This window comes from Papio anubis, chromosome 8 (assembly GCF_008728515.1).
Source record: "Papio anubis isolate 15944 chromosome 8, Panubis1.0, whole genome shotgun sequence".
NCBI lineage: Eukaryota > Metazoa > Chordata > Mammalia > Primates > Cercopithecidae > Papio > Papio anubis.
In genome coordinates, this window is record NC_044983.1 from 91,654,391 (window position 1) to 91,680,002 (window position 25,612).

General features: G+C 42.5%; 1 protein-coding gene across 2 annotated transcripts in view; it reads left to right on the top strand.

Annotated features, from left to right (window-relative positions):
• Nucleotides 1-54: 54 nt before the first annotated feature.
• Nucleotides 55-25,612, top strand: part of PTDSS1 (phosphatidylserine synthase 1) — a 71,554-nt gene continuing 45,996 nt past the window's right edge. Inside the window, exons 1-4 of one of the 2 annotated variants that reach the window (XM_003902996.5) lie at nucleotides 55-588; nucleotides 11,601-11,692; nucleotides 22,294-22,338; nucleotides 25,213-25,337. In XM_003902996.5, the coding sequence (XP_003903045.2) occupies nucleotides 410-588; nucleotides 11,601-11,692; nucleotides 22,294-22,338; nucleotides 25,213-25,337 (441 nt within the window). In that variant the 5' untranslated portion in view covers nucleotides 55-409. The remainder of the gene's footprint in view (nucleotides 589-11,600; nucleotides 11,693-22,293; nucleotides 22,339-25,212; nucleotides 25,338-25,612) is intronic. The other variant, XM_021942520.2, reaches the window with a different exon arrangement.

Here is a 25,612-nt window from a genome sequence, read left to right on the forward strand (position 1 = left end):
CCACGTGGGCTGCGGCCGGAGTGGGCGAGACCATGTGCCGGGTTGCGTGGGGAGACAGCGGGCTACGTGCGCGGTAAAGAGTCAGCCAGGGGCAGCAGATAGCCTTCTCCGCTCGCCACTCCCTTGAAGTCCTGTGGACTTGGAGTCTGAAGGCTTCTCGAGTGCGTAGAGATGCCTCAGCCGGGATGACAGCGTGGGGACGGCCGGCGGCGCCCCCTGCCCCAGGCCGCGGTGGCGGCGCCGCGACCCCGCCCTCTCGCTCCTGTCCTTCCCTCCGCTCCCAGCCTTTGCTGGGCGCCAGACCCGGCTTCGCCGTCCGGCTATTAGCCGACTGTGGCTAGTCACCCCCGGGGTCCCGGCCTCCGCGGGCTGGGGCCGCCGCCACCGCGGCAGGACGGGGAGGCGGGCCATGGCGTCCTGCGTGGGGAGCCGGACCCTAAGCAAGGATGATGTGAACTACAAAATGCATTTCCGGATGATCAACGAGCAGCAAGTGGAGGACATCACCATTGACTTCTTCTACCGGCCGCATACCATCACCCTGCTCAGCTTCACCATCGTCAGCCTCATGTACTTCGCCTTTACCAGGTGGGGCGGCCCGGCCGCGCCGGGGGCGCGTCCAAGGGCTAGGCAAGAGGCGGGAGGCAGGGTGGCGGGGAGGGTGGCCCGGCATGGCTTTGGGTGAGGAAGCGGGCTGGCTGCCCCACTCACACGTATTGGCAGCCCGCCGCCCACGCAGCCCCTCCGCCCTCCCGGTGTCTCACAGTACGCTAGCCTGCTCCCCCACCCCTCAGGGCCCCTTCTCCATACAGCACCTCCGGTTACACGGTGAACGCACGCGAGTCACCTAGCACGATCACCCCCCCCACCCACCGCACTCAGCATGGCTCCACACAACATCACGACGCGGGCCCCTCCTCTGCACCGTTCCAGCCCCCGTCCCTACCCAGCACACCGCATGAATCATCTCGTATGCACCACTTTCAGCACACACCGCTACACATATAAAGCACCCCAATCCACAGCGCCTACAGGCACCATACACAGGCCCAGGACACAGCCTAGATCCCTTCCTGAGGAACTCCGGTATTCGGCACTATCCGTAACACATAAAAAATGCACATGTGTGCTACATACACGGTCTTTCCTGTGCAGCACTTCCCGTATGCATTGCACACAAGTCATCCATCCAGCATAACCCTTCCCCCAGCCTCAAACACTACCTTCTGTACCACGGCACAAACTGCCACTCTAAATACACACATCACAGCGGACCTTTCCTTTCCAGCACAGCCCAATACCCATCATCTGGGTACATGGCTGCACAGACACCAGCCCGCCACACAGCACGCAGTGCATACCCTGCTCACTCATTTCCTAACATACGTGCTGAAATGTGATCCTGTCCAGCAATTTTAATGGTGCCTGGTGTATACTAACTGCTGTGTGTTAAATGAAACACATAAACCTCGCACAGCATAACACATCTCTATTATTCCCCGGAATACGTACACACACATTCTAATATATACCTGTTCAGAAGAGCTGCCCAGCCCAAATCTTGAACACACCTCAGGTAACTCTGTGGCACTGCGCCTGTGGCCCCTTATTCCTAACCTAGGGAACTAATTCATCCTTGGTTCATAAGGAGGTACACACCGTGGTTCCTACTTAGAAGGATTTATACTTTCCGAATGAACCTCTTTAAAGAAAGGGAAGTCACGCCTCCCTCACCATTATGGCTTAAAAGGCCAACTTAGAGTAGTGTAGTTTTTGAGCCATACTGTTGTTTTCAAACCTGGCTGTGTGTCCTTAGTTAAGTTGCATAACCTTGCTCTGAGCCTCAGGGGCCACACTTGTAAAATGGGGATGAAATATACACTTATATAGGTTTATGAAAATTAAATGAATGTGTGTGAATGCGTTTAGCAGAGTCCCTGGAGCACAATGTACAATTCATGTCAGTTACTTCTCTCCCAGCAATTTTATCCAGCAATCAAGGTCCTCTGTGAGGGTCAGCAGAACATGTGCAGGGATATATATATATATTGGGTAGTCACAAGGATTGAGAGAACTTCTAGTATTTGGGAGGGGGAACAGTTAAAGGATACTAAATGTATTGTGACATATGTGACAGCGCTGTACAACATAAAGTGAATTGTCTTCTACACAGTCGTTTGCGTACACACGCACAAGTGCCGGTGGTGCCTCCCTTGGGAATAACTGCAGTTTTTCAAATCCTCATAAAACTAGTATCTTCCCACATCACACTTTTTCCTTACCTCTGAGATTCACTTGACTCTTGGTTCTTGTTATGTAAGTGTTTATCCTTTTGAGACAATCTACCTAAAGGTATAAAGCTTAACAATTACTTACTCTTTAATGATTGAGGGATCTTGCCACTATTACTATAAAATCTGCTAAGGCTGTGCAGCAGGATAAGACCAGACCTTTCCACAGTACCTGACCAGACATATTTCTAGCTTTGGAGAGAAATTAGTCATGTCCCTAACTATGGTTACTTTCAAATACTTCATTATGTTGCCTGATTTTATCTCTTAATAGCTGTGTGGCCACATACTTTTGCTAGGCCTCAGTTTCCTTATCTATGTGTAAAATGAAAATATCAATACATTAGTCTGTCAGGATTATCTGTCATGAGGATTAAGTTCATCTTTTTAGATAATCTGTGTTTAGCTCAGTGCATGGGAAGTATTAAGTGCTTAATAAACATTAGTGGTTATTATGATGTGATTTCATTGTATGCTACTGTCTTCTAAGTTATATTTGTTATTGAATGAGGATGTCATATGCTCTGTAATTGAGAAAGATAAAAGCATTGGAAAAATGGACATTAGGTAACATACATACTTGTTTCATGTTAGCTTCAGTTTAATTTCATCTTATGTGTGGGTTTGAAATAATGAAATTAGTGAGGGAGTTTCTCTGGAAATTAGAAAAATAATTATGGTATTTTGTTTTAAATAATGATTCTAGGTCCTTAAATAGATTTCTCTTCCTCTATTCTGATATAAAAAGTCACATTCTTCTGAAATTTCTTTTTACATCATATTCTGTCAAGGCAGTCAATAAATTGCAGCAGTGAAAGTATAAGAATTGAATATGAATTTTAACAGCTTGTCCAAAATAATAGAAGAACCATAATCTGAACCTCAGACTGTGGCTTTGTCCAAAAATGTTAACAATTTTATTTCTTCCACTAATTTCATAAAGAGACAGAAATCACATAATGAATTAATAACAAGTTTCACTTTATATAAAATCATAAGCACCATTAATAGAATTAGTACTTACTCAGTCTTATTCATTTTTTGTAATGATTTGTGACTCTTAAGTGGGGCATTACAATGATAGCTCTATCTTCCTCCATAAAGATGGAAAGTAACGACTTCTTAAATGAGAATTTATCCTATGCTCTTTTGTAATGATTAACTCCAGTACCTTATATTTATTTTATAAGGATTTTAGTTGGACAATTGTTCAGTGCAATTCTTTCAGTAAAACTTAAAAAATATGTCTTAAAGTTTGTTTTGCAAAGACTAGTTGTCTAAGAGAACAAGGAGATAGGATACTTTTGGGATGTCATATAACGAGTATGTGAGAAACAGTGCTTGGGTACTGTCTCATGCTTCAGAGATCCAGCAAGAATTAAAGATTACAGAGGATTATACCTTGCACTGAAGTCTGAGACAAGTGTGGATTTGTCAAGTAATTCTTTTGTTAGATGGCCCTTAGGCCAATTCCCTGTTAAACCACAGTGTTTAAATCTCCTGTCTTTATCACCATCATTAAAAGTAAAGTTAGATACTACCTAATCATTTTCCTATTTGAAAAAGCTCATTTCTAGCCCGGGCAACATGGTGAAACCCTATCTCTACAAACAAAACAAAACAAAACAAAAATTAGCTGGGCGTGGTGGCATGCACCTGGAGGCTGAGGTAAGAGGATCACCTGAGCCTAGGATCACCTGAGGCAGAGGTTGCAGTGAGCTGTGATCATGCCACCATACTCCAGCCTCTACCCTACTTACTCAACAGAGTGAGACTCTGTCTCAAAAGAAAACCAAAAACTTATTTTCCCACATTTTAGAATAAGTAGGCTGGGCACAATGGCTTACACCGGTAATCCTAGCACTTTGGGAAGCCAAAGTCGGAGGATTGCTTGAGGCCAAGAGTCCAAGATCAACCTGGCTAACATAGCAAGACCCCATCTCTATTAAAACATAAATAGTATTTTTATAAATAAATGCTTATGCATATGTCTTAGAAGTTTGTTAGCCAAAGTAGGGCAAGGAAACGTTTTGTCTCAAGCTCAGAGTATAATAATTACCTTTAAGATACCCTCATATTTACTCTGCATTCAGATGTTGGTAAACTTGGAAATACTGAGTGCCTTTAGTTTGAAAAACTCAAGCTTTAGATTTAGTAAACACCAGAATCTATTAATTCACATTCAAAGAAGCCCACCTCACCTTAAGAGGCACCTGCCATTAAACAGTAGAATCAGCCTTTGTTAGCACTTGTCCAACAAAAATGGTTACTTACCTAGAGGAGATTGCCTTTCTGCGGATTTGGGTACTTAAGTGATCATCAATTTGTCTATGCTTCATTTCTCCTCGATTTAGAACTAAGGAGACAGACAAGGACAGGGAAATGGACAGACAGACCGATTGATTGATTGATTGATTGATTTGTTAATAATGATATTTACTTAATTTCCCTTATTGGCTTTGGAAATCCAGTTCACCATCATATCATTGGGGCGTACTTCTGGCCACCTGTATTGCATTGCTTATGGATACTTGCTAGCCTTCCCTGTTCTTTCCCTCTTGACCACATAAATTACCAGTAGAAAATGTCCCCTGATACTGCTGATTCAGTTGTTTTGATCCTGTTTCCTTTGTATACATCATGTTCCTTCTCTCCCAGCAACAAAAGCCCTGCATGCCCTTGTTCCCTGACACTAGCAATGTTAAGTGCTAACTAGCCATTATGGGCTAGGAGTAAACCAGCCCTGGAGGTGAACATTGTGTCAGGTTGCACCTGAGGTCCAGTTATCAATGATTGTTAACATTTCTTTTCCCTGGTTACTATTTGAATTAAATTTTTTATTGAATTTAATGTTTTATATTTTTTCTTATACTTGTTTCCAGAGTTTTATGTCCATAATACAATTTCTAATTTATTAAAGGGGGGGGAAATGTGCCATATATTTCTTTGGGGTCTTCTGCAGTGAATGGGTACTTGGGTGACTTAAATATTTATTTGGCTTAGATGATGCCTCAGCCCACAGAGATTATATACCTAGGAACTGCTGCCTTTCAGACTCCTCTTTAGTAAGCAGTTCATCTTCAGTTCATCTGTTGTGAATAAACTGTGTTTAGCATTTTAAATGTAGTTCTATTACCAGATGGAACACAATTAATCTTGTGACATCATTCCTATTGCCCCAGATTTCTGTAGAGAAGTTACAGTTTTTCAGTCTTAACAAATCCCAAAACCAGGACTAGTCCAGTCAACCTGCACTGCTTCTTCAGCCCTGGCATCCCATTTACTTCAATTCAACAGTTCATAGTCCTCGTTGCTTCTAGCCTAGGTTTCTCCCAACCTGGAGTTCACCATCTGGTTTATCTTCAGCAGGTCTGATTGGGCCTTTACAGCTTTCGGGACTGTTCTCTTTCCATTCCCAAGCCTTTGCTCAGCAAACTCCCAACCCTTTGGGATAGCTGACTCCCAGGGCCTGGCTCCCCCTCCCTCCAGTGCTGCCCCTGTGATCTTTTTAGACAAAATCATGGTCCCATCTTTCCCTGTTTAAAATTCTCCTTTATCCAATAAATACTTTAAAACATATCACCTTTCTCCTGCTTTAATTGATAACTTAGCTGTAATTCTTCAAAAGGATTGTGACTTTCCATAAAATGAAATTAGTATGGTATGAAAGATAACACCAAAGCTAGTTGACATTGGTATTTCAGTAGATGCCTGTCACCTATAAGAAAGTACTAGCTGGACTCCAGGTTCCTTTGTAATGGAGTAAGTCTACTTTCCCACGTGTTTCCCTCCCTCCATACACAGCACACCCAACACCCAACACCCAACATGCCCTGACAGCTCACGTGTCCCACACATAGGCAGGGCTGCCATCTCTCAGACTGGAAGGCACCTCCCACCACCTCCTGCCCACACATGATGCCACCCTTGGCATCCTTCACGATCCATTTGGATGGTTCCCCTCCAAGATACCTTTCTCAATTGTTCTAAGAAGCACAGAGGAAGAAATGTTTATGTCCTTCCAAATACTTATTATTTTATCTCACATGTCATAATATTTGTTTCTGTGTCAGCTTCTTGAGGCCAGTTATCTTAATCATCCCAGGATAGACATCCAGTAAATGCTGAATGAATGGAATGCATGAAATCATTTATTCAATAAGAACTTTAAAATCACCTTTCTTTTCTCTTAGTTGATATCTCACCCATAATTCTTGATGAGGATCATAACTTTCTATAAAATAGATGAATGTGGTATTAAAGGTAATACCTAAGCTACTTAACATTGGTCTACCGTGTAACCTGGGATTAAACTTTTTATTGGGAAAGATGATCATTAACAGTGACTTATCTAAATATGAACCTGTAGGTCTTTATTTCAAGGACTCATATTAAGGATAATGAGGGAGAAGATGGGAGGAGGAGAGGGACAATTAACCTAGAAGCCTTAGGAATCATAATAAAGGTTAGACATTCCTGGCTGCCTGACCCCAGGGAGAAAGACTTGTCTAAAAGATTGTAGGCAAGTGAATGGAGTTTGCTTTGGTTTCTTGAAATTACCACTCCTGTGGTCAAATTCCTGTACTCAAATATTAAATTGAGACAGAATCAGAGTCGGAGTCCAGAAATTCTTGGGAGTGCAAACTTTTTTTTTTTTTTAAACTCAGGGCTTTCCTGACACTTTTCCTGCTGTTAAGACGTTGTCTCTTTGGGTAGTTCCCTATCCTAGCTGAAACAATGCTCTGCAGAAGAAGCCAAGGTGTTTGAAAACTTGTCGGGCTTTTAGATATTTGCTGATGGTCTCAATAGCCCTATGTAGCCAACACTCTGCAAGGGGAGAGGGAAGTCGCTGCCAGTGGACCCTGTGGGTCAGGCTAAGACTCCCCGCTCATGTTACCTGAGTCACTGGCCTACTCTGCCATATCATCTTGCTCATTCTTACCACCTACTATGGCAAGTGGATGCCTACTGTGTGCCAGGGCATTGTGCCAGGCACCAGAGCTACCTTGGGGAAATGTGGTGGGACTTGTGCCCTAGGGAGCTTTCTTACTTTAAGCTGTACATTTGGTATTTTCACAATATGTGGTCGGTGCTATGCTGGAGCATCTCCTAAGTTTAGCAGAGAGCGAGGAAGACTTTGCCTCCCTAAGCTTGTCTGTTTGTGTCCTTATTGGAGAATGTATAATAGTAGTCTTGACCTAGAGCCAACATTCCAGAAGCCTTCATACCTACTTCCACTCTGCCTCTATTTGTGTGTGACTGTGGGCAAGATAAACCAAGAGCTTAATTTTCCTCATCCTTCAAGCAAAGATAATATTTGCTCTGCCTTCCCTCACAGAACTGTGGAGCAGTTAAATAAAATACCAGCTGTGAAAGTTCTTTGGAGTGTTCAGGGCACTGCAGACTGGGGCATTTTGTTGTTAGTAGCTGCAGTAGACCCAGGAAAGAAGTCAAGGAGGTGTCACACACAGCATCACAATGGAAAGCTTTGAGTCTTCTTATTTTTTGTTGCTGTGAACTGAAATATCTTAGCTGAGCAAGTACCTTGGACCAGGAAGAGTCGAGATGAGGTTTGGGCAGCCCAGAGCACAAGTCATGATCTCTCCTGAGAAGCAGGAACCACACTGCAGCCTCACAAAGCCGTAGGAGACAGTTACAACCCCACCAAGGGGCCAATCACAGGTGAATACTCGGGCTTTTTTGAGGTCTGTCAGAGATAGTTCCTATATATGAAAAACATTTCCTTCAGGGCAAGGTAATGTCTCATTGTCCTTTTTTATCTTGATCCACTCAAGAATAAGGGCCATGTCTCTTCATCTCCGACCTCAAAGAGTCCCTACCCAATGACAGGCATTAATTTGATGAAGGAATGAGTGGACATAAATGAAGGGCATTTAAACATTGTGAACTCATGATAATAACGGACACTTCCTCTGTGCCAGGAACTGTTTTAAGTGCTTTACACGTTTTCAGTTATTTAATCCTCACACAACCCTATGAGGTAGAACTATTACCATCCTCTGTTTACTGAGGAGTAAACTGGGGCACTGAGAGGTTAAGTAATCTGCCCAGGGTCACACAGGCTGGTGGTCTGGCCCCAGCCTGTACCAGTCACTGCACTGTATGGTCTCCTGTAGGGGAAAGAGCTTGTGCTTTGGGGCCAGGCCCTATCAGTAAAATGCAGATTATGATCATTTCCTGCTTTAGAGTGTTACGAAGATTCAGAGGGTTAACATGCCAAGCCACTAGAATATAGTGGCCGTCCATGGATACTAGATCTTGTCCCTCATTTGGAGTCCACTCATCTGGACTCTGCAGCCAAGTTCTGTTTCATGACTAACTATGGAAACCTCAGCATGTGGTTAAATCTCTGGATTATTCGGGGTTCAGAGAGGAGGGACTCACAGCAGACCTTACAGAATGGCCCTGTGTGCTCAGGTTGCCCTGTGGCCAGAGGGGAGTTTGGCGTCCTCACCTGTCAGGGATTCTGTTCTTTTTGTGCACCACCACCACAGACTGGTAAGGGGCTATTCTAGATGAGGTGGGGACACACTCTCTGCTCTCAAAACTCACAGTAGAGTGTGACACTGGGGCCTCTAGTCCGATAGGACTCACATGGCTGCGTAAACTCACTCTCCTATCTCCTAATCTTTGATTGCAGAAGTTTGATCTTCCCATACTGCGTATTTTCAGTTTATCCAAAGACCTCACTGTCTTTCACTAATACATTTTTTTCCTAATTAGACAAATATAAAACTGCCAACTTTTCAGACCCAACTGCTATTTTATTCCATTTAATCAACAGTTTCCCCCCTCTGAAACTAGGCCATCCATTTGATCCTCTTTTTCTAATAAAATTGCTCAAAATTTACAGAACTGCCATTTCATTGGTTTTATATCCTAATGTATTACCCATTTAGTTACAAATTTAGTGCTAATGTACATTTTCAAGCATTTTGATTGGTAGATAATTTTAAATAGAGACGAATTTACTGATTTGCCATAGCCATTTATTTGTGGTTAATAATAACCCATTAATTAAAATTTTAATTAATGTTTTCAAAAAGAATGATGTATTCACATCGCTTGAAATCCAAGATACATCAAAGGGTATGTGGTGAATACCTCTCTCCATACTTCTCCCCAACCCCTCATTTTTCCTCTTTGGAGAAAACCAGTGTCACCATTTTTTGGGTGGATTTCCAGTGACATCCTATGTAGGTATAAGCATACATTATAAGCTACATACCCATGCACATTCCCCCACCTTGTTTTGCACAAGTAGTTGCTTATTATACCCACTATTCTGCAATTTGCTTTATTTACTTAATGACATCTTTTAAATTATTATGAATCAGTTGATTCTTAAAAAGCTTCCTTGTTTTTTCTAATGGCTGCCTAGCTTTCCATTGCAAGACTGGACTGTAATTTCTTTACTTAGTCTCTTTTTGGTGGACATTTTGATTGCTTCCAACTTTTTAAGAATACATGTAATGCCATAGTGCACAATCTGGGATATATGTCATTTTTGCATGAATGAGAGTTTATCTAAAGAATAAATACCCGAAAGTAAAATTGCTGAGTCACAGAGTATATGCATTTGTAGACTTAAAATATTGGCAAATTGCCTCCATAAAGACGATTTATTTATACTGCTACCAGCAGTGTATGAGCATATGCCTATTTTCCTGTTTCTTCATATCCTCCCCAGCTCAGTCATTAAAGGTTTACCTTTATCAATAAGGTAGATTTTAAAAACAATCTCTGTTTTAACTTACCATGAGTGAGGCTGACCATCTTTTCACTTCTCAGAGACTTAGATTTTTTACTCTGTGAACAATCTCTTCATACCCTTTGCCTGAACTCTTCATGTCCTTTGCCCGTTTTTCAATAAGGTAGGCTTTTAAAATAGTCTCTATTTTAACTTACCATGAGTGAGGTTGACCATCTTTTCACTTCCAAGAGCGTTAGATTTTTGACTCTCTGGACAAACTCTTCATATGCTTTGCCCATTTTTCTATTTGGACTTTTTTACTTTGTAAACAAACTTCATATCCTTTGCCCGTTTTTCTGTTTGTTTTTCTGTGTTCATTTGTTGTTCTTCCTGTTAGTTGATTTTGAGGAAAATGCTTTGCATATTAAGGAAATTAGTCTTTTGTCTTGATATGAGTTATAAATTTTTTTTCCCCAAGTTTACCTCTTTTCCTTTAATTTTGTTACAGATTTCTTTGCCATGTGAATTTACCATTTCATGATTATTGATTGCTTTGTTTTGAGGTTCATTTGTGTTTTTTTAATTCTCCAATTTCTTCCAGTATTTTTTTAATCTTTAATTTTAATTTTTTGAGTCTTCCAGAATATATTTATTATAAAATATGAGTTACAATCAACCTTCTTTTCCTATGCAACAGTTGTTAATTTCAACCTTGCTTTTAATTTGTAACCTACATATTGTGTGTCCTGTAAATGTCTCTTATACCAACCCTGTGCCTCTTCTAACATAAGTCAGGCTGATTTAGGGTGACAGATCATTTTTTCATGAGACAGCTTGGCTTGGGGGAACAATCATTATCTTCAGTGTCTAGCAGACCTGGTTTTGAATGCCAGCTTAGCAACATCTTACCTACACAACCTCAGACAAGTTACTTAATCTTTCTGAACTTTTGCAACCTCATTTTGTAAAATGTGGTTGATACGACTTCATTTTGCAAACTTGTGATCATTAGAGATAATGTTTATAAACTGCCTGGTCAGTGCCAGGCACAGAGTGGATAGATAAATGGGAGCTATTACTGTTGCAACATCATTCCCAATGTCAATAATGTGATGTCAGTCTGAATGAGGACATTGTGTCCCCTCAGTGTGCAGCCATTCTTAAGTAAAAATTGGTGTTCCTGGAAATTGGATGTTGGGCCTCCCTACCTAAGCCAGAGGCATCATAAGTACCCTTGTAAAGATCAGGCTGGCATTTTGAGGGCCACATTTATAACCTCTGGGCAGATATTCAATTGTTAGGTGTCTATTAAAAGTGCACTTCACTGGAAGGTAAAGTGTGTCTGATTATGTAGTCTGGTTTTATAATTAGGTCTATGAAATTAGCAGTCAGCATTAGTTTGTTAGTTCCTTTTTGGACATATAATGATCTAAGAAGTACTGTATGATCTGTATAATCTCTTATTTCAGAACCTAAGTTCAATCCTGTCATACATGTAGCAGTCCCCTAGTTTTTAGAACATGGAAGTCTTCCTTCCTCTAGGTTATCTTTTTGGATCTGAAAGTAAATGCTCAATGTTGTTTTTCTATTTTCAGGGATGACTCTGTTCCAGAAGACAACATCTGGAGAGGCATCCTCTCTGTTATTTTCTTCTTTCTTATCATCAGTGTGTTAGCTTTCCCCAATGGTAAGTAACGTCATGCATTACCACATTTCTCCTATATATTGTACCTTTCTGGTTTTTTTGAGATGTGAGTGGTCTAGAAGATGGAGTAAAGAAATAATCTGAGTTTTGTGTAGTGGTTAGGGGCACAGGCTCTGGAGGCAGAATGCCCATTCTGCCACTTCCTAGCCCCAGGGAAGCCTCCCAAGAGTGCTGACAATGCTTCAGTTTCTTCTATAAAATGGAGATAACAGATAGGTACGGTTGTGAGGGTTAACTAAATGGGTGCACGTTAAACACTATGAACATGACTGACAAAATATAAGCTCTCAATAAATGTGGTTCTTTTTGTTGCTGTTTTTGTTATTAGTTGGGTCATAAAATACTCCATTACTGCTGAGTTCTTCTTTTTTGCTAAGGACAGGGTCGATGCTGTAATGAGTATTACTTAAATAAGTTGTCCCAAGTGATCTTTTATCACCATAAGCTTTGCTGATTATGCATTTAGGATATGAATTTTCATCAGCAGGAAAAAAAGACAAGGATTACTCTGAATTTTACCCCTATCATGATTATGGAGTGAGTGAAGCAAAGCTTTTGTTTAAAAACCAAGTTTGGTGTTCTGCCATGCTCACAATTCATCCCTTTTCTCTGAATTCTTCCTTAAAAGTTGCTTTCTTTTTTCTTATTCCCTTTCAGTAACTTCCTAATATTCTCTACTTGTTCTCCGTAGCCATTTCTAAACGCTCATTCTTGTCTTATATATATATATATTTTTAACACCTATGACATTTGGAAATTGTTCCAGTCTTTCTTAAGGGTTATTCTCCATGGGCCGGCCCTACTCGGGTTTTAAATATCATGCTTTAAGATGCATTTCTTCTGTAACTGTTCATGCTATTCAGTAGGCTATAATGTGTAATGTAAGAAGCTCATTGTGAATGTTATCAGATGCTACCTGGAAATGTTCCATGTCAAGGCCTTCAGGCTTCCTAAGATGCTGGCAGTGGAATTTTATCCTATTTTTTTTGAGATACGAGTCATCTAGAAGAGAGAGTAAAAACAACAGCCGGGTGCAGTGGCTCACGTCTGTAATCCCAGCACTTTGGGAGGCCGAGGTGGGTGGATCACCTGAGGTCGGGAGTTCGAGACCAGCCTGACCAACATGGAGAAACCCCGCCTCTACTAAAAATATAAAATTAGCCAGGCGTGATGACACATACCTGTAATCCCAGCTACTTGGGAGGCTGAGGCAGGAGAATCATTTGAACCTGGGAGGCAGAGGTTGCAGTGAGCCGAGATCACGCCATTGCACTCCAGTCTGGGAACAAGGGTGAAACTCCGTCTCAAAATAATAATAATACTAATAATAATAATGTGAGTTTTCCATCGTAATTATGAACATGGACTCTGGAGGCAGACTCATATGTAGCACTATGTTTACAAGAACGTAGTGGTTTTAGTATGTAGCAGACGAGCATAATAATCGTGCTGTTAAAACCATGACTCTGAATCCCTCAGAGAATGAATTGTTCTACATAGCCAGGTTATTTGGGAGCTGAGTTTAGCTCTCCAGCCACTCAAGCTTTTAAGTTAAAAAGAATTTTCTAATGAAAATCTGCGTACCTTATGCAGATATGTCAAATGTAGTTTGGCTTTTCCGTAAGGATTGATGGTGCTGGTAATGCACAGTTATCAGGGTATGAAGACAAGTTGTGCATAATATGGGTAAGTCATGGAATAAAGGGGTGTTGACCCTCCTGTAGAATTTTTATTTTTATTTTTTAATTTTTAGAGATGAAGTCTTGCTCTGTTACCCAGGCTGGAGTGCAATAGCTATTCACAAGTGTGATTATAGGGCACTACATCCTCAAACTCCTGGGCTCAAGCAATCCTTCTGCCTCAGCCTTCTGAGCAGCTGGGACTGCAGGGATACACCACCACACCCAGTTATGTTTTTATATTTTTTGTAGCTAGTGATGGGGTCTCACTATGTTGCCCAGACTGGTCTTAAACTCTTGGCATCAGGCAATCCTCCATCCTTAGCTGCCTAAGTAGCTGGGATTCCTGCTATCAAATTTACTGAAAAAAATCCCTGATGTCAAACAGCTTTTTGGCTATTTGCCAACTTTCCCTTCCCTCTTGTTGAATTTTAGGTTGGAGGAGTGCTTGGGTGTTATGTAGACCCTCCTCTCCTTCAAGAGTGCCATATTGTATATGGCATAAGTGGCCAGCCAAGGGTGGGTTCCCTGAGCTCTGGACCCTGGCCTTTCCATACAAAGGTGGCCTAAGAATACAACTCAAAGCAAGGAAATGGCGAACTCTGTTTCAGGTTCCATACCAACACAAGGCTGACCACCACCAAAGCAGACATTTGGAGCCTCTGAAACATGACTAGGTGACTATTCAGATGGTAGTGACAGTTTATTCCCCTTCCCCTCAGCCATTCTGCCTTCTGTATCCTGTGATCTGCTGCCTCCTTCTTTGTCCTCACTCAATGCCATGACCATTATTGGTCTGTGCCCTCTATTACTACTTTTCTTTTATTTCTCTTATGTCCTCTGTCCTGTCTTTTTGTTCCCTTATCAGTCAATCAGAGCATGATACATGCATATGTCCTCAGGAAACTGATCAGTGCAAAGGTATCAGGTCTGTTCTTTAAGTCTTCAGCTTTCCTTGACCTGTGTTATTTGTTGCTTAGTTCTCAAGGGTTACTTTTTCATGGCTTTGAAGGTTTCTTTTTGGCTCCTTTTAAAAATTTTGCTGTTTCTGAGCCCAGAGCTGTTTTAGAAGTGTGAGGATTCAAAAAGAGTAGTCTCTCAATAGCTGTGATTTTACAGCCGTCCCTTCTCTAAGTCTTTAGCAGGAGCTGAATATTGGGGCTTCATTAGCAGATGTTTTTCTTGAGGTACAAAAGGCACTGAAGGTTAAGGGGATTAAATCTATTTGATGTAACACTTTGTGTGATTTCTTCTGGCTTTGCCTCTCTGTTCCCCAATGAAGTTCTCTAATCTTCAAAGTTGACTTTACCTGCTCAATCTCTCGTTGCGGGACTGTGCTTTTGTTTTGATTCTGGAAAGATAAAACTGAAGCTTGGTTTTCTTATCCTGGCTGCATGGACTTTATGATACACACAAAGGGAGGAGGAGCACAGAGCTCATTTAGTTCAGTCAGCTCGGTTTACCAGTGAGAAGGCTGAAACATGCTACCATGTCCCCCAGCCTTTGATGTCAGCCTGCTGGCAGGGCACGAGCTGTGCATTTTCCTTCCGCGGTGCTGCTCTGGTCATATCTCATATTAGGTCCACTGTGGTATGCTTTATCTCTGGCTTTCTCCATAATATGTTTCTGTCTCCTCCTGTTTCTCTTTTTTTCTGTCAGTCTCTGGTTTGTCTTTTCCCCCAGGGTGGGGTCTTAGTTGGCCTGGACATAGCATGCTTTGCATCCCACAAAGGAGGTGGGTGGTGACTGAGTCGATGCTCCGTTGCCCGTGTGTTGTCTGTGACTGGCAGGAGCTGACACATTGATCTAAGCTTTCCTACTGTATCCTGTTTCTACTCTATTTCTGCCCTACCATCCTTTCTTTTCCTCCTGGGCGCGCGCACACACACACACACACACACACACACACACACCCCATTCACCGAAAGGCAGACCATGTCAACAATAAGGTTTCAGATGGGTATAGAAGATATAAACAAGGAGGATGGCAGTTCAGTGTCCTGTGCAGGAGGGATTGGGACATTAGTCAGCAAAAGGAGGACTTGGATTCTCTTGAAGCCATGTATATATAGCAAACATACTGTGTTTACCTCGTTTGTTTTCTAAAGATCTGTTTATTCACACCTTACCTAAGAGTAGTAAAACTAACTTTTCCACATGAAAGAATGTTACTGAATATTTTCAAATTAGGGATGGCTTTGGAAGGTGCCAGTGGAGATGGTGGGGATTTGGGAGGGCCCTGGGCAGGGTGCCCGTGAGGTGTGTGGCCTCCCCTGTTAGAGCCCGCTCTCAGGCCACAGGCCTCCCCGGGAGCCCATGCCGAACGGCTGCCTCTGTGACTGGAGTGTACGTGCCCCTTCTCACTCAGTCTTGTCCCCTTATTTTCCATTCTCCCCACCCTTGGCACATATTCTCAACTCAAGTGATGAAAATGAATGGGAGAAATGGAGCCCAAACGTGCCCTCTCCTTCACAGACAGTTTTGGGGAAGTGCCTGCAGTGGATAGCATGCCCGGAACAATTTTTTGGCAACTTGAAATGCATTTATCCTTGACCTGGTAAATGCTGCCCTGCATGGCTGTATATAGGCCAAAATTGGATTGTGTCCATTTGTCTCATCAAGTATGTGTGAGTTCATATATGTTATCTATGTGGTAGACTTGGTCAGCTCCTACAGGAAGGGAGCCTTGTGATTCTTTTTGTAGAGTCTAAATAACAAAGAAGGCCCTTGACTTTCTCCATAGGCTTTTATAATAGGATGCTTTTGGCTACAAGTGATAGAAAATGCATTTCAAAATGGCTTAAACACTAAGGAAATTCGTTATTTTCTTACATAGCAAGACGTTCTGAGATAGGGTGGTTGGCAAGCTGGCTAATTCAGCAGCTCAGTGACCTGTGAAGAGCCAGCTTCTTTACCCCTTTCTGTTCCGCCGTCTTCTAGCCTGCAGTCTGCCCTGCTGGCCTTGAGATAGCTCCTGCAGTGCCAGCCATATAGTGGCAGGCAGTGGCCAGCAGATGAAGAGATCATCTCGTCTTGTGTGTCTTTACTTGAGTAGAGACCCCTTTTCTAGCGATCCTCCAGCACACTTACATGTCTTTGACTAGGATTGGGCCACATGTCTCTTCTCAATCAGTTCCAGGGACAGAAATTTATAGTGTTTAGAGGAGTAGATATTCAACAGATATTTGTTGGCTAGAAGAATGACAGGGGACTAGGATTATCTCCGCTGGTTTAGAATCCACCCCTGAGTTATATGGCAGAGGAGTGGACACTCAAACAAAATTGTGTGTCACAATCAACAGGGTGAGTGGCAGGATTAGGTCCCAGGGTGGTTCTTTCCTTCAGTCCCATAAGCAGATGTGGAGGGAGAGGGCTGGCAGTGAGAGCAGGGGAAGGAGAGGGTCTGATGTCCGCTTTTACACTTCTTCTCTCCTGCCCTCTTTGCCTCTTCAGTTGTCCTCTTCATTCTCTTTTGGCTTCCTTACAAAAATGTTTTAATTGCTACCTTCATCCCATTATAGCAGCTGACACTCAAGTGTATGTGTAATTTTAACTATACCACCCTATCACTGGAGTGAAATTTAGAAACCTATTTGAGTCTCCAGTTGGCTGGAGATTTCTTTCAACGGGAGTCCTTCTGGTGTACATTTCCTGTTTCTGAGAACTCCCTTGAACTGTTGTTCATCCCCTTTCCACCTTGCCATGCCCCCGAAACTAGCCCAGCCTCATCTGTACTTCAAGTGCCTGGCCAGCAGTAACTTCTCATTAACATATGTTGAATTAAGTAATAAATCCACCTGGAAAAAGTTCACAGAACAAGCCCTCCTTTTTTTCCTTTTGTTGTCTGCAAGAGAAATACCACTCAGCACTTTTTTTTTTGAGACACAGTCTCACTATGTTGCCCAGGCTGGAGTGCAGTGGTGTGATCTCTGCTCACTGCACCCTCCACCTCCCAGGCTCAAGTGATTCTTGTGCCTCAGCCTCCTGAGTAGCTGGAATTACAGGTGCATGCTACCACACCCAGCTAACTTTTTTTGTGTGTTTTTAGTAGAGACAGGGTTTCACTATGTTGGCCAGGCTGGTCTCGAACTCCTGACCTCAGGTGATCCGCCTGCCTTGGCCTCCCAAAGTGCTGGGATTACAGGCATGAGCCACCGCACTCAGCTGCACTCAGCACTTTTTTAAGGTCTTTGAGGAGAGTGGAAAACTAGTATTTCTTGTTTTTCCTGAGTTTATCATTGTTTGTCCTTTGACTTCTCTTTGCTAAGATAATGGTAATCATGTCTCCTTGATGTTTAAAAGTGATCCAAAAGGTCACTATCTTCTGAATTTAAAAACAAAAACAAAAAGAGTTCCTTTCTCCTTCCATCCTGTGTCCCCTGCTTCACTACTTTTTGTAAAAAAAAAAATGTTCCAGTCCAGCGCAGTGGCTCACACCTATAATCCTGGCACTTTGGGAGGCCAAGGCAGGTGGATCACTTGAGGTCAGGAGTTCAAGACCAGCCTGGCTAACACGGTGAAACCTCGTCTCTACTAAAAATACAAAAATTAGCTAGGTGGGGTGGCGCATACCTGTAATCCCAGCTGTTCAGGAGGCTGAGGCAGGAGAATTGCATGACCCCAGGAGGCAGAGTTTGCAGTGAGTTGAGATTGTGCCACTGCACTCCAGTGTGGGTAACAGAGCAATACTCCATCTCAAAAAAATAAATAAATAAATAAATTTTCTTTTCCTTAGGTTTGAAAGTTGCCTAGAGATCATTTTTTTCACCTTCTCAAATTTCCCTCAAAGAACTCTAACTAATAATAATCAAAAGGAGAAGCTGACTAAGAGGATCTGCCAGGAGGCCCCTGGCCTGAGGATACAAATGTTAGCTGTTGGACAGGCAGTGTCTGATTTTTATTAAAATAATTGTATTTCCCTAAGGTGAAGTCCTGTAAACTTAATTTTTTACAGGTATAACTGTTTCTGGTGAGTCAGGCAATGATCTTATTTTCTAATTTCTGTGTAGATTTTAAAATGCTAGCTCTTCTCATGATGAAGACATTTGGTTTCTATTTCTTTTGAAATTAATTTTGCTCTTAGTATCTGATTGAAAATGATGTATTTTAGGCCAGGCGTGGTGGCTGACACCTGTAATCTCAGCACTTGGGTAGGCTGAGGTAGGTGGATCACTTGAGGTCAGGCGTTTGAGACCAGCTTGGCCAACATGGTGAAACCTCGTCTCTACTAAAAATACAAAAATTAGCTGGGCGTGGTGGCGCGCACCTGTAATCCCAGCTACTAGGGAGGCTGAGGCAGGAGAATCACTTGAATCTGGGAGACGAAGCCTGTGGTGAGCTGAGATCGCACCACTGCACTCCAGCTGGGTGACAGGGTGAGACTCTGTCTCAAAAAAAAAGAAAAGAAAAAGAAAATGATGTAGTCTAGGTGGAAGGAACAATAAAGAAAATAAAACACATAGTTTTTAAATGTCCCTCATAAGAAAACCAAAACCCAGCGTTTGTTGCTGCACCAGTGCCCTAAGAAGTCTTCCGCAATTCTCCAACATAAGCAAGAAAGTAAGTAACCACACCACAGATCCAAATTCTCCCAGGCAACCTTCATCAAATAGGATATAAAGCACAGATAAGGAGTAGGAACTCCTGTGGAAAGCAACCATGAGGCGGAGCCCTTCTAATAACCTCAGAACCATAACAATGGTCAGAGAAGAAAAGGAAGCCTGCCTTAACAAGACCACTGGGAAAGTAGTCAGTAGTCTGTTGAGAAACAAGATCTGTGAGGAAGGCATTGAGATGACTCACAGTTCATAGGATGCTACAGGTGGGGCTGATGCCGGGCAGGTGATGCTGTGGAAGGCGGGGCTCCTCCTCAGTTGTGTCCCTACCCCTGGCACATACACCCTTAGACTCTGCAAAGGTGACTTGACTGGAGTGGCCAGGTGCAGGTAACCTAGTGAGCATAAGTATCAGGATTTATAATCTAGAACACACCAGCCTCATCCTCGATTTTTTTTTTTTTGAAAAAGTAAAATGATACTTTTACTGCTATCTGATAGTAAAGATTGCACTGTTAATGTATAATGCTACGAAAATGTACTTTCTAAAATACCACTTTAAAAATTTCAGAATTTTTTCCCAGGAGGCCATGGGCAGTTATGACAAGCCTCACATAAAGATTTGATGGTTGAAATCAAACCTAGACTGGGTTTTGAAGTTAGTTACTGAAAGGGTCACCTTACATTCCAGGGCCTTATCTCACCTTTTGTAGGCAAGAGTTACCAGTGGTTCCCACCTCCCTGGATTAGGGTGGTCCCTGGCTTTTATCTTTAGAGCCATCAGTTCCCTGCCCTTTCCCTGGTCTTGCTTTTCCTGAGCCAGCTTATCAGTTCCACATTATGGTAAAGCCTGCGCCATGCCTTTCCCCCTATTGCATCAGCTCTCAACACCCCTAGCTTGTTTCTTTCCCCTCAGTCTCCTGGTTCTGAAACCAGTCCAGGCTCAACCCTCAGACACCCTCTCTAACCCTCTCCTCTTCCTGAGCTCACCCAGTTCTGTGAAAGTTCATAGGAAAGTCCCCAGGTGCTCCTTACGACTCAACCTGGTGACACAGGAGGCTCTGATGGAACTAAGGTAGATTCCATGAGCTGCATGACCTGGGGCAGGTTCCTCTGCCTCAGTATCCTTATCTGTAAAGCGGGAGTAATGATGACACCTTTGTCACTGAGTCCTTATAACACTGTGTAGGGGTGTCTCATTCCACAGCTTGGTGCATAGTAAGTGCTCAGAAAGGTACTGCTGACTCCTGTCATTATGATTGCTCTTGAGAATAACATTATAGGATTTTTAAGTGCTGATTTTGTCACAAGCCAAATAATAGGTCATACAGTTTTAGAGTTGAACCTTATAAGAGGAAACTATACAGAAAACTAACGTCCCATTTTATGTCTAAAAGGTTAATTTTATGTTGTTATTTGCAACATAAAAATGAAGTAATATTTGCAAGCCAGGAGGCCACCAAAATACAGAAGTCACTTACGGTGACAAGTCAAGAGCTATCACCTACCATGAGTAAAGAAGAGTATTTGGAAATGAAAATAACTGAAAAGATGACAGTTTTAGCCATGAGTTTCCCAATGACTTGACAAAAGGTGATGGTTTCATATTACCTGGTGGGGGATCCTGGTTTATAACCTTCACTGTGACTTTCTGAGAAAGAAGCAGCTGATTTTGAAAAGGACTATAGGTATTCCTTACTGTCTGAGCCCTCACTATTAGAACTCAGAAATCAAACAGATTTAGATGAATTTTCAATAAACCCCTAACCATCTGAGTTCTCACTACCTGCCATCCAAAACGCAGGAACCAAACACATTTGGATAAAGCAGAGTCTCTCATGAACCAAACTCACCATCCGAACTGCCACCTAGGAACTGATAGATTTGAATGGTGGGGGGTACTTGTAACTGATTTTCGTAATAAGAACTTGACTCATCCAAAGAACGTAGTTAAAATATGTTTCAGTGTGGTCTTTTTAAGAATATATAGATGATTTTAGAATGAATTCAGGAATAAAAATTACAGTGGAATATTTGCCTCAGATAGGATTCAAGATTGCAAGCAACAGAAGCTGACTGTGCTCATTAAAGAGCCTGTTAAAGACTAGGAGTGGCTCACAGTGTCATAGGCTTGCTTGGAAACCAGCCATAGTCTGAGCTTCCAGAAACAGGCACCACCCCCAGAACTGTTCTAAGGAGGAAACCCCAGCGAGTGTGGGCTATGGTCTGCCCCAGTGTCACTTCTGCAATGGATTCTAAGGGAGTGCCACTTTGGATGGCCACCACCTGACTACTGCCCCTACTGGCCAGGGCTAGAGAAACAGAGAGAGGAGAGCTGTGCCTACTCCCTTCACTGTCACTAGCTCCTGAGGCCAACACTGGCATGAGTGCCACTGCAGACCGACCCCTACCTGTAAAGAAGGCTGGGAAACAAGCTCTGGTGTCTCTCCTGGGGACATGGGATTCATAACGTTGGAAATTCTGCAAGTATAGGAAGGCTGTTCAAAAGGCGTGGGCAGCCCCGCACAGAACAGGTACTCACCAGAATGGTGCTTTTCCATAACTGTGAGGTGTAAGGTCAAGGCTCAGCTTGCTTTCTTCTCCCTCTTCTGCTTTTTTACTGAAAAAAGAGAAAGTATTGGCGTATCACTTGTCGTAAGGGAAAGTTTTGTCCTATGAGACTTTTGTTTCAGTTGTGTGGAATCTGCTTGTGTCTGAACTGGATTGCCATGTCCGAGGTGTTTTGTTAGCACAGGTCATAATCAAAAGCCGCACGGTGTTTCTTTTTCCTCTGTTATTTTTCAGTCTCTCTCTCTCTCTCTCTCTGTCTCTTTCTCTCTTTCTGTCTTTCTCTCTCTCTGTCTCTCTCCCGCACACACACATATGCACACACACACACGCAAACGCACGCACACAATGATGACTGTGTTGTCCAGAACCTCTTTCCCTTGAGCTCCTGGACAGCTAGGACATTTTACTTGTTAAGGTACAATATGTATCACAGACACTTAAGCCTGGCCTGGTGACCCACTCACTGTTACAACATTGTTTCCATTGGAAATTACGTTCTGACTTCTCAAGACAAAGCTTTAAAAAAATCTCTGTTGTGAAGAGTGGTGCCTGTGATGATTGTGGTGACAGTTGTTATAATGTGGAGAAAACATTTTAACCAAACTTTGACCTCAAAGTGTTTATGTGACAAAGAAAACAAAACAAAACAAAACAAAAAACACTTTTAACAGTAGAGAGCTTTATCTTATTGTTATCTGTATGGAGATCAGCAGCACCTTAAGTTTTAGCCTTCTCTGAAACCAGTTCATTCTAACTTTATAATGTTATTTATCTGCAGGTCCGTTCACTCGACCTCATCCAGCCTTATGGCGAATGGTTTTTGGTGAGTTTCCATTAGCAGTGTAAAAGGTTGTTCTATTTTTTAAATCTTTTTTTCTGTTCATCACTTTAAGACTTTTGCTTGCCACTCTTAATAGTTAAAACTTTTTAACTATTCTAGCTTTTTACTTTTTGATGTTCCTAATATACGTGGTTTCTTAAAATTATTTGACACAAAATGAAGTGTTGATGATGACTTAAATTCTCTTACACGTGAACTGTTTCAACTCCACATGCCTCCTTATGTTGCTGTCTCTTAATGTACACAGGATTTGACTTAAGCAAATATCTCTAGTTTTCCTTTGTGTGTTTTCATATTGGTTTTTACTAGTGCAAGCCCAAGTACCTACTATGAGCACCTTTGTCTTGTGAGCATCTGGGAGGGAACAAAAACAAAGCAATTCAATTTCTTCAGTGTTATGAATGAGAGAGAACTCGGAAAGAGAAAGACTTCTGACAAAGAACCCTAATTTGAACTAAGGATTACAAATAAGCATATAAATATTGGATGTCTTATTTTTACTTGATTTTGTAGTCTAAATAGTGAAATCACCTAAATGGATTTAAAATGAATCTTCAGAACTTTGGATATTGGCTTCATCTGGCCTAAATAAGTCACCAAATGAATCATTTTAGGTTTGGTAAATGTAATGTTACGTAAAAATGTACAAGAACTCTAAGAAATTGCTATTTTGCTAAAGACTGCCTATTGTTCTTTCAGTCTTCAGAGCTTCTAGGTAACTCTTAGCCGCTTTGAATTGATTGGTGAACTTTTCACTCAGCAGCCATTCAATGAATGTGCTGTGTAGCAGGTGCTGCTCTGGGCCCTGAAGCCACCAGGGAAGATCAGACAGACAGGAGCCTGCCCTCAAGGAGCTGCCCTTCCACTTGGAGACAGAGGACAGTTAGTAAACAAACTATTACACAAATCAGTAATCAAAAAATATCACCTATCCGAAGTTATTAGGAAGCTAGTTAAGACCAGGGGAGGTGACAGGAGCTGGTGTCTGCTTTAGCTTGGTAAGTGATGGGAGGCCTAAGGGAGTGATGCCGAGTCTGAAACTGTCATACAAAGAAGGATCCAAGCCTGCAAAGATTCTGGGGGAGGAGAGCATCCCAGGCAAAGGGAAAAGCTGCTAAAATGGCCCACAGCTAGAAACCACTTCCAGGCCAGTGTGGCCCAAGCATAGTGAGCCCTGGAAGAAGAGTAGGAGAGAGGTCAGAGAGTCATCGGGCACAGATGTAATCATGGGGACTGTGGGCCAGGGTACAGAGCAGGGCATGAAGGGCAGGGGGAAATCACGGGAGGGTTTTTCCCAGAGTGACCTGATTCCATTTACATTTTCAAAAAGACAGTCCCGGCTATAACATACATACCTCCCATTGATTTAATGGTGCTGTTTGAAGTTATAAGTTATTTTCAGCTAGTTGGACACATCTGAATTCTTCCTATTTCAAATGATCTATGGTAGGTAATAAGCAGTTTTATTTCCTTCCTGAGAGCCTTTTGGGAGCATGGAGCCCTTTGATAATCCGATGAGACCTATAGATAGACCATTCCCTATGTGTGCACCCATGGACATTCACCATGCACGGTTCTGCATATAGTGTCCAGGGCTTCACATACCTCGAAGCCCAACCGAGAACTCCAGATCGAGAATCCCTGTACCACAGATTCTTTCTGTCCTAATGTAATTATTCAAGAGGATCATAATTATTAAAAAGTGTAGTGGGGGGCATTTGTGGTGAAAATTAGTAAAAAATGGGTGGTGCATAAGAGCAAACTGAAGGCAGTTCTCATATCGACTTGCCTAAAAAATGTGCATTCCCTGGGCCCTAGGATGCACAATTATGGGCTGGCCACATACCAGCCGGGCCTCCTTTGAGCTCCCTGAGGCCTGGAGAGGGGTGGCCGTTGGAAGGCCTGGCACTATAGCGCCAGTGGATTTCATGCCAGCCATGGACGTGCTCTCCTCTGGAGTGGCTCACTGGAGATTAGCGCTGAGCCAAGTTTGGATGGACGCTGTGATCCAAGGTCATTGCTATCACGGTCTCTAAATGTCCCGCATTAACATTTTAATTCCAATGGGTTCAAGAGAAAGAGAAACCACAAAACCCCTGGTGATGGTTTCTAAAATCTCTCTAAAATGTATTGGACAGGCTTTTGCCTTCTAAAAGTGCATTGTTAACATTTCTTTTTTAAATTACACATAGTGATTATTAGGATAGCAATTATGAGATGACAGAACAATGAAATAATGCCTGTAAGGGCTAATGTGGAGTGTAAGTCTCAAATAAGTGGCCCTGGGCCACCTCTTGAACCTTACACCAGTAGTACTGTCCACACACAGCCTTGCCCTTCTCCAGTCCACTTAGTTGGCTTTTTAAAATGTTACCGAGATCATCTTATTTCCCCACTTAACTTACAATCAAATCTGAAACGTTGGCCGTGGCCTTTAAGCCCTGACTGTCACTTCAGGGCTGCCTTGCTCCATTCCCTTCTCTGCTAGTGCTCTAGCCACATATTGGGTCCTAGGCATTTCTCTTTTCAGAAACCGACCTGCACACCGTTCTCTACCTGAATGTCGCGTGCGATCCTCACACTCACCCCACACACCCTTTGCCTCACGGTCCTTCAAGTCTCAATCTAAGTTAGCATCAGTTTCTCAGAGATAGTTTTATGCACCCCTCTCAATCTGAATTAGGACTGTGTATCAGACTATCTCATCAAAGGAAATCCCAGATTATAAGAGGAGTCTTGACAGGCTGTTCTGCAATCTTAGTGTCTGGTTTTGGCAATGCCATTCGAGTCTAATGTGTAACGTATGTCTGACTATTGGATCTCTTCTAAACTTCAGCATGTTTTTGTTTCTCTCAGGACTCAGTGTGCTCTACTTCCTGTTCCTGGTATTCCTACTCTTCCTGAATTTCGAGCAGGTTAAATCTCTCATGTATTGGCTAGATCCAAATCTTCGATATGCCACAAGGGAAGCAGATGTCATGGTATGTACTTGTCAGCGGCCCCTTGGAGAAACTGGTAGATTCTTTCTTGGGTGTAAGAGGTAGTAGACTTGACATTTTAAATTGTTCCTTCTCTATATTTCCTGTGTAGTTACCTAGAAACCAGGTCTCTGGGAGGGTTGTTGAACTGCATGCTTGTCCATAGGTGATAGAGTCCAGGGAAAGGAAATCCTCTCATTACGCACAGGGGTCTGTGAGGAAGAATACACACCTTATCGTCAGACAGCCTTGGGCGTGAATTCTGCCTCTGTTACTTG